Source organism: Prosopis cineraria, unplaced genomic scaffold, assembly GCF_029017545.1.
Source record: "Prosopis cineraria cultivar Desert tree isolate PC_DT_omini unplaced genomic scaffold, ASM2901754v1 PC1893, whole genome shotgun sequence".
Classification (NCBI taxonomy): domain Eukaryota; kingdom Viridiplantae; phylum Streptophyta; class Magnoliopsida; order Fabales; family Fabaceae; genus Prosopis; species Prosopis cineraria.
In genome coordinates, this window is record NW_026557218.1 from 1 (window position 1) to 9,994 (window position 9,994).

Sequence of the window (9,994 nt, forward strand, 5' to 3'; positions counted from 1 at the left end):
TTAAAATTCTTCACCTAGACTTTTGCTTCACATTTTTTTAAAAAATATTTTTTCATCATAAATCCTACTTCTTGCAGGTTTGTCTAAATGGCTATCAGCCATCATCAACCAGCTTTTCAATTGGTTCTGGGGGAACCATGTCATCAATGGGGGTGCAGAGAATCACAAGCCAGATGATTCCCACTCCTGGTTTTAATGGCAGCAATTAACTCATACATGAATATAGAATCTTCTGATATAGTGCTGTCTTTTCCAGTGTTGAATCCTCGACGATGTCACAGCCTCTGCAGCAGAAACAGAAATTTTGGGGGCCAAAACAATAATGTGATGCAGAACCTTGGCAACCAAATGGGTAGTGGAATGAGATCTGGTTTACAGCAAAAATCTATTGCATACTCAAATGGAGCCATGGTAGCGGGTTAGGTTTGATTGCAAACAATAGGCAACTTACAAATGAATCTGGCTTTGGTGATGCCTATGCCACAACCTGTGAATTCCCCTCAACACTCACAGCAGCACTTTGATCAAAATCAGCAACCGCCAGTGCATGGTAATTTTCTTGCTCTTTTCTCTAACTCCACCCTGGCACTGGACCTATGTCCTTTTCTCTAGCTCCACCTCCTTTTTTGTGGAATAATTTCTTTTGGCTATTGTTTGTTGGATTTTGTGTGTGTCTGTGTGTGCATGTGCCTTATCCCTTGGACATTCAGGGGGGCATAGATATATATTTTTCACCATATAATCGGCATCTTACAGAAAAGATGAAAATTCTATTGCCAGGTGATGGATATGGATTAAATAATGTTGACTCATATGCATCTGGAAACTTTTATACATCTGCAACATCTTCTGGATCTATGATGAGCAGTCAGAACTTGAACTCAGTAAAATTGCCTGCAATATCCCAAACCAACTCTCTCATAAGTAGTCATTCGAATTTACATGGTATGCAGCAGGATGCTCATCTAAAGTCTCAAGCTATGAATCGGTTGGAGAAGTTGAATTTTCAGTCTTCTTTCACTTCCAAAGATAGCCTTCTGGATCCTCAACAGCAATATCTGCAACATTCCCAACAATTTCAACAGCCAGAGCAGTATGCTCCACAGCAATTTGAACAGTCAGAGCAGTATGCCCAGAAGCAATTTCAATTTAAGCTGCAAAGTCAGCAGCCCCAGCATTTGGTCAAAAGTGATGCCTTCAGTCAGTCTCATATCTCTTCCAATTTAGAAGTCCAAGTGAAGTCTGAGCCTGTAATTGATCACCACAAAGAAGTCTTCAGTTCACAGGTTTCTGAACAGTTTAATATTTCTGAGATGCAAAACAAGATGCAAAAGAACTCTAATGATAGTTGTTTGGGGGATGCCCAACATCTTTCTTTTCCAAATAGTCAGAGTGATTTATCTGCAACAACAGCTCAAAACTCACATCAAATGTTGCACCCGCATCAAATGGTTTCAGAGTCTGAAAATAATTTTAGTTGTCTTTCAGTTGGGACACAATCTAAATCAGCACTTCTAAATCAATGGAATTCTCAATCGCAAGGTGGTAACCACATACCAGGGAATATGTTGCATGAGCAACATCTCCACATGGATTTCCATCAGAGAATATCAAGGCAAGATGAAGCTCAGTGCAATAATTTATCATCAGATGGAAATGTTATTGGTCAAGCTGTTTCTTCTAGAGGCACTGAACCACTTGACTCAAGTGTTAGTATTAAGAAAGCACATAGGAATCAACAGAGGTGGCTTTTATTTCTACTTCATGCTCGACGGTGTCCTGCCCCAGAAGGACGATGCCAAGAACGTTATTGTTATAGTGCTCAGAAGTTATGCAGACACATTGATGGATGCAACCTGCCTCATTGCTCATATCCCCGCTGTCATCATACCAGGCTATTGCTAATTCATTTTAGAAACTGCAAAGATCCATGTTGCCCAGTTTGTGTTTTTGTTCGAAATTACAGGCGCTCTTTTCAAGTCAAGTCCCAGACTCGGCCAGATTCTGATTCAGGAGTGCCAGTTGCAGCAAATGGATCTTGTAAACCATATAATTCTGTGGTTCCATCACCTAGATTGATCCAAAAACCTCTACCCATTATTGAAACTTCAGATGACCTGCGGCCATCTTTAAAACGTATGAAAATTGAGCAGTGTACCCAGTCCTTTAGTTTGGAGAATGAAAACTCTACTGTGTCAGTTTTGGCAAACTGTGAATCTAATGTTTCCAAGGATGCCCCGTGCCAAGACTATATCCATGGTGATATGTCAATGTCAATTAATCTGAGCTTACAGAAGTTAAGGCTGAAGGTCTAGTGCATTCAACACCTGCAAATCCTTGTGAAATGAAAATAAATGATGTGGAGGACAGATGGCCTGGTGGTGAACCTGTCGCATATGATGAACCTGTCTCTTTAGCTAGGCCAGAAAATATCAAAACTGAGAAAGAAACTGGACAAGATCACCCAGAAAACCTTAACCAGCCATCAGAAAATTTTGGAGGGACAAAGTCTGGTAAGCCTAAAATAAAGGGGGTCTCGTTGACTGAACTATTCACTCCAGAACAAGTCAGGGAGCACATCACTGGCCTAAGACAATGGGTTGGCCAGGTAAGCCTTTTTTGTGACCTTGCGCTTGTTTATTTTACAACTTTACAGCCATTAGTTTGATTATTGAAAGCATCTTAGTGGAAATCAGTTCCATTAGAATCTAATCAGCTTATATATTTTATCGTAAAGTCTGTATATCTATGTTTTGCTGAGTTAGAGTGCTGTTCTATGATTCATGTGATTATTGATATGAGTAGATTTGGAAGGGTTTTAATGATAAATAATCACCATCACTCATCTCTATGTTGATTTCATGTCAATGTCACATAATATGAGCAAATAACATTCTGATCACACGAGGAGTTATTATTTTAATTCCTTTGTTTCTACTAATATTGCGTTGATCTTTCCTGTTAATTAGATTTTGGAATCTGATTTTGAATTGTTGTAATTGTGTGTTGACAAGTGTGTTTCATCAATGAACTTTTGTGCTTGAATTTCACATCTCTTTCTTTAAGAACACCAGAAGAAGGTGATGCAACTAATCAATGATAAGTTGAAATTGCACTCTCTAGCATGACATAACAGTGAAAATACTGTTATGTTCTATAATAGATTTGATTTTGTGTTGCAACATCTGACATTTTGAAGTAAAAAAGATTATCAATGAAAACCCATCACGCTTGATCACAATAATCACATTCTGCTGAATAGGTTGACTGTTGCTTAAATAGTCATGTTTGTGATCTACTTTTTTCTTTTTGGATAAAATAACTTCATTAGAAAAAAGAGAGAGACACCAATGGAATTTCCATGCTGCTTCTGTAGGCTTAATAAACTAAATTCACGGAGCTTCATGAATACTGTTCCCTTCTGCTCCTTCTCCTGGTATTTTGTTTGAGGTGGATATTTTGAATTTTTTATTACAAAATGCTGGAAATGGTAACACAACTGTTATATACAGCTTCTTAATGTTCGATAAATGTGTTGAGTCCAAAATCCAAATATACTGTCTTTATAATGCTATGCTCTTGTATCTCCATGCTTGTTTAGCAGTGCTGGGTTTTTCCTTTATATTCCTCTGTCAACTGATTTGCACTTCTTACCATGATGCTTCTGTTATTATCTCATGACAGAGCAAAGCGAAGGCTGAAAAGAATCAAGCAATGGAGCATTCAATGAGTGAGAACTCCTGTCAGTTGTGTGCTGTAGAGAAGCTTACATTTGAACCACCACCTATTTATTGCTCAACTTGTGGTGGTCGCATTAAACGGAACGCTATGTATTATACCATGGGTACTGGCGATACACGGCATTATTTTTGTATTCCATGCTATAACGAGGCACGTGGAGACAGCATTTTTGTCGATGGAACTGCCATTCCTAAGGCGAGGCTGGAGAAAAAGAAAAATGATGAAGAAACTGAGGAATGGGTGGGTACCATGATGGAATTTTTTTTCCTTTTATTTGCAGCTTTTTGCCAGCCCCATCTAGTGGGATAATGCTTCATCTTGTTGCTGTATTGGAAGCTTTTACATGTTTTGTTGATTTTTTCCTTTTTTTATGTCCTTGTGGCAGTGGGTTCAATGTGATAAATGTGAAGCTTGGCAACACCAAATTTGTGCACTATTTAATGGTCGAAGAAATGATGGGGGACAAGCTGAGTACACTTGCCCTAATTGCTATATTCAAGAGGTAGAAAGAGGAGAGCGCAAACCATTACCCCAAAGTGCTGTTCTTGGGGCTAAGGATTTGCCTAAAACTATTCTCAGTGAGCAAATACAGCAACGGTTGTCTAGGAGACTAGAACAAGAGAGACAAGAGAGGGCAAGGCTTCAAGGAAAAAGTCGCGATGAGGTGATTCATCAATTCTTTCATACTTGCTTTAATATTTTAGATTATTCTTTAAATTTCTTGAAATACTCCCTTCAATCCTATTTATAAAGAACTTGGAGGAGGGGCTATGTGGTCCTTTTTATAAGGTACTACATTGATTATTTATTACAATTTTCCCTTTTACCCTATTTAATGTTGATGTAAGAAACTAGAAAACCTTTCTAAGGGTGTATTTGGTATTGGCAAAGTAAGAAACTTTTTATACAGAGTTGATGAGTTTAAAATTTTCTTTTGTTTTGGTGAAAGATACTGGAAATGACTTATAAATGAGACTAGAGGGAGTACCATATAATGTTTGACAATCTAATTGCTCTTTCTGAAAAACTCATACAATAAATAATATAGTGAATTTTCTGGACTTGAGTATTATTTTAAAAACTTTGTTGACCTGAAGTTTCGATTTTACATATTTGTATTGTCATTATTTGCAAACAAGTCTTAAATATATGGAATGTTACATGTTTGTGCTGGTGTTGTATAAACCTGTTTCAATTGCTGTACCAGGTGCCTGGGGCTGAAGAACTTGTTGTAAGAGTGGTGTCATCTGTGGACAAGAAGTTAGAAGTGAAACAACGATTTTTGGAAATTTTCCGGGAAGAAAATTATCCAACAGAATTCCCATATAAATCTAAGGTAGTGAGAAGGCTGCTTTGATTCATCTGGTGGTTAATGAATCATTAGTATTGGTTGTGGTTATTGATGCACTTCCATTTCTGCTCCAGGTAGTTTTGTTGTTTCAAAAGATTGAAGGTGTGGAAGTATGCCTTTTTGGCATGTATGTTCAAGAATTTGGATCTGAATGCCAGTTCCCTAATCAGCGTCGGGTATATCTTTCATACCTTGATTCTGTGAAGTATTTTAGGCCTGAAGTTAAAGCAGTGACTGGAGAGGCTCTTCGGACGTTTGTTTATCATGAAATCTTGGTATGGTTGCTGCTCTTATGTGACTTTAAAAGGCATGGTGGCCTTTTTTTTTTTTTTTTCTAATTATGAATATATTCAATTTTTAAGTCAAGATAACTTCCTGATTGTTCAGTTTTTTATTATGAGTGATTTCCATTATAATTTGGTTTGCAGATTGGATACCTCGAATATTGTAAGAAACGTGGTTTTACTAGCTGCTATATTTGGGCCTGTCCTCCATTGAAGGGTGAAGATTATATTTTATATTGTCATCCGGAAATTCAGAAAACTCCAAAATCGGATAAGCTCCGAGAATGGTGAGCTTCAGCTTTAAAAAAGAGAGAAATTGTCTAAATTATGTGACTTGTATAAAGTGTTTTTTTCCCCCTCATCTTCAACTTCAATTCTTGTGGACTTGTTTCCTCAGGTACTTGTCAATGTTAAGAAAAGCTTCCAAGGAGAATATTGTGGTCGATCTTACCAACTTGTACGACCATTTCTTTGTATCTACTGGTGAATGTAGAGCTAAGGTTACTGCTGCAAGGCTTCCTTATTTTGATGGTGACTATTGGCCCGGGGCTGCTGAGGATTTGATTTATCAGCTTAACCAAGAAGAAGATGGCAGAAAACTGAATAAGAAAGGAACAACCAAAAAAACCATAACAAAAAGGGCTTTAAAGGCATCTGGTCAGTCAGATCTCTCTGGAAATGCTTCAAAAGATCTACTCCTAATGCATAAAGTAATTCCCTGCTTTAGTTCTTTATCACAGATTGTCCTTATGGGTGAAAGAAATGGCATTCAAATTATGTTTCCAGCAGATGGTTAAATGATTTATAGTTTCTCATTGTTGATCTGCATTTAAAATTTTATCAGTTGGTTTTCTTAGCGTGAGATAATTTTTTCTTACAAATCTTTTGATGTTTCTCCAGCTTGGCGAAACCATTAGCCCCATGAAGGAAGATTTTATCATGGTTCATTTGCAGCATGCATGCAGTCATTGTTGTATTTTAATGGTATCAGGCAACCGTTGGGTTTGCAACCAGTGCAAGAATTTTCAGATATGTGATAAGTAAGGATAGTTAAGCCTTATTGCATATATATTTTTTTCATGTACTGTGTCAAACTAACATGGTTTAAAGTATGTTAGCACTTTAGCACACTGTCAGAATTGTATCATCTTATTTGAGGTAGGACCCATGGGAGTTTGGTTTTATTAAGATGAAAATTTGGGTTCCTAGGGTAAATCAATGGTAGATAATGTCTGCGAAATTGAATGAAGAGTAAGCTAGACTCATTGAGTTCTTTTTTTTTTCCTTTCCTTTTTTTTTTTTTTTTAATGTCTGTCAAAGTAATCTGATTGGGGTGGCTGCCAGAATTAAAGAAAACATGGTAGATGATCGGAAGTACAAAAGGAATCCAGGCATTGCACACCAAGACGAGTATGCTGCCATTGTTGATAAATCTGGTTGATTATTGCCATCAAAAAAGAAAGTATTACAACCATTTTAATAGATCTCCTATAACTTATGTAACAATAACTATGAAGAGTCCTGATCTCATAGAAACTGAGACTACTATTAACCACATAAGGGAAACCTGGACATTAGAAGAAAACCTAATGACATCTAAATAACATGAGCAGGGAGCCATCCAAGGCAAAGAAACACTGATATCACCGTAGTCCTCTTGTATATAATTAATGAAGGGACTGTATCCTAAAACTACAAATCAACAATTTGCTTTAGTGAGTTTTTGGCCTTCGACAATCAGCATTTATTAATTCTATTGATGGTACTGGACACACTTTCTGAGGTCCAGTGTTATGTTTGTACAGCTCACAGCTGGATTTACACTGATGACATATTTCATTTTCAATTGTTATATAGCTCTTTTTTCTAATATATATCATGGGCATGAATAGAACGGAAACTGCGGTCATTTAATTTTTGCATTGTCAAGAGGCTATTTCTTTATGCTCTAATAATCTGCTGAGTTCTTGGTGATCATTGGGCACGTCCATTCACCATATTTATTGATCGGATTTTTATTATGTGGTTTTCTAGGTGTTATGAAGTTGAACTAAAGCGTGAAGAAAGAGAAAGGCATCCTATTAATCATAGGGAGAAACATGCTCTTTACGGAGTAAGTATGCCATCCCATGCATGGTTGGTGTGTAAAATGATTTGTTCTTTACGAATTCAGATTTGTGATACTATGGTACCATGTGAGATCTCTTGGTTGTCTGCTGCCCTCGTGTCTGCTTAATGGCAGTTTGCTGAATTTAAGGTATTTAATGAATTAGAGTTGTAAAACTGAGCTAATAATTTGTGGTATAGTTACTGTATAGGGAAAATGAATTTGAGTTTTCCATTTTCTTTTATGAACTGTTTTTCTTTTTCTTCTTGTTGTTAATGTCAATGTTGATATTAAATTATTGTTATTATTTGCAGATTGAAATTTCTGATGTACCAGCTGATACAAAGGACAAAGATGAGATTCTTGAAAGTGAATTCTTTGACACTAGACAGGCATTTCTTAGTCTGTGTCAGGGGAACCACTATCAATATGATACTTTGAGACGGGCCAAGCATTCATCAATGATGGTCCTCTATCATCTTCATAATCCAACTGCTCCTGCTTTTGTGACAACTTGTAATATATGCCATCTTGACATTGAAACTGGTCAAGGTTGGCGATGTGAAGTTTGCCCTGATTATGATGTGTGCAATGCGTGTTATCAAAAGGATGGAGGTGTTGATCATCCTCATAAGTTGACAAATCATCCGTCTGTGGCTGATCGTGATGCTCAGAACAAAGAAGCAAGGCAGCTTCGAGTGTTGCAGGTATCCATTATATTTCAGATTTTGTTCTTGTTGATTGTCTGATTTAAGGTGTGCTTATTGCCTACATCTCACCATGTTATTTCACATGTCGAGTAAAGTTTTGTCAATTTGTATGTGGTAAAACGTGAAATTAAGTAGTGGCAGTTTTGAAATTGAGATCTTGATTTTCAAAAGTTCCAATGACTATCAGTGACACGTTCACCTTAGTATATTACTGATTTCATAAGAAACTACTCGCAGATTTTTCAGGTGCATGTTGTTACGTTTTTGTGTTGTTATTACGTTGGATTGATTGAAAAATAAGACTGTGTGTGTGTGTGTGTGTGTGTGTGCATGTTTCCATCCATCCAAACATAGATGTAACCTTGAATTAATATGCCTCTTGCTTCTGCTTTCTATGTGCATTTCGTGAAATTCTTTGATCATGCCTTCAAAATTTCGCTTCCCCTTGCTTGCCGTCCCATTTATGTATACCATGTTCTGCGATAATCTTGCACTTGCACCTTTCTTCAAGTGCCTAATAGTAGTTGGGATCTGTAATTACAGTTGCGGAAAATGCTTGATCTTCTCGTGCATGCATCCCAATGTCGTTCTGCACATTGCCAGTATCCCAATTGTCGCAAAGTGAAGGGGCTCTTCCGCCATGGGATGCAATGTAAAACACGTGCCTCCGGAGGCTGTGTTCTTTGCAAGAAAATGTGGTATCTGCTGCAACTCCATGCTCGTGCTTGCAAAGAATCTGAGTGCCACGTACCACGTTGCAGGTTTGTGGGTCAAGCATTGATTGCCATTTCTGAGTTATTCTCGTGACTTGTCTTGTGTGACATTCTTTCATTTTTGGGTAACTTCAGAGATCTGAAAGAACATTTAAGGAGGTTACAGCAACAATCGGACTCTCGACGAAGAGCAGCCGTGATGGAAATGATGAGACAGAGAGCTGCCGAAGTTGCCAGCAATGCAGGATAAGCTGTTTGCCCATGCAAATTTGGATGTTTCAAAGGAAATGATGCTGCTGGCAAAGGTGCTCCTAACAGCAGCCGAGGGTGGTTTATGTGATTGGAAGGGATCAGATATGACAAGAGCGTTCTGGATTCGCTTATCTTCCTTCTGTCAGTGCCCTTCTTATTGTAGCTTGGCCTCTCCACAACATGATTGTCCTGAAGAGGATCATTTTAGTACTGCCACCCTCTTCTGGAATTACTAACCAGCTCTAGCGGGTAATTATGTCGGTGTCTCAGCCATGTGTTGCCGATCTAGTGATTCTTTAATTTGGTCAGGTCCTTGTATTATGAGAAGTGCCATCCCGCGTTGGCCAATGTACTATAAGCCCTAATTTGTCGAAAATGTCTTAAAAGGAATGCGAGGGAGGTTTGTATTTAAATTGTTTTTGGCGTTTTGAACATCGACCCTCTTTTGTAGAATGTCATTAAAGGTGAATAATTAGAGTATTCTTAGATGCAGTAATTCATATTCATTTGTTGATTAAACGTGCGATATATGTTTGTCTATGTATATGGTTATCTGTCCGGCCATGTGGGTTGAAACACAGGGAGAGGGAAGAATCATGATCAAGCAGTTGGTAAGGCAGGCTGAAGATTACAACTCAAAATCATGAAATAGCGAAATTAAATTTAAATATCATAGTTCTTTCGTACAATTAACAAAGGATAAAGGTGTAAATTTAGTCTTGAATTATTTTTTGAGGAACGATTAGTAGCTTATATTATGAATTGGAGCAAAACAAATTGTAAATTATTCAAAATGAAGCACCTAGCACTTTTTTGGTCTGTATGACTAACTTTTG

General features: G+C 37.6%; 1 protein-coding gene across 1 annotated transcript; it reads left to right on the top strand.

Annotated features, from left to right (window-relative positions):
- Positions 1-77: 77 nt before the first annotated feature.
- Positions 78-9,677, top strand: LOC129301098 (histone acetyltransferase HAC1-like; the record flags this gene model as incomplete). Its single annotated transcript, XM_054939671.1, is given in 17 exon segments — positions 78-205; positions 207-409; positions 412-487; positions 489-550; positions 781-2,277; positions 2,280-2,608; positions 3,685-3,981; positions 4,127-4,405; positions 4,949-5,077; positions 5,167-5,367; positions 5,521-5,663; positions 5,774-6,086; positions 6,277-6,416; positions 7,411-7,489; positions 7,798-8,190; positions 8,737-8,954; positions 9,042-9,677. Coding segments are annotated over 17 exon segments (4,602 nt in total), but the record flags the coding sequence as incomplete, so codon positions are not given.
- Between the last annotated feature and the right edge of the window lie 317 nt (positions 9,678-9,994).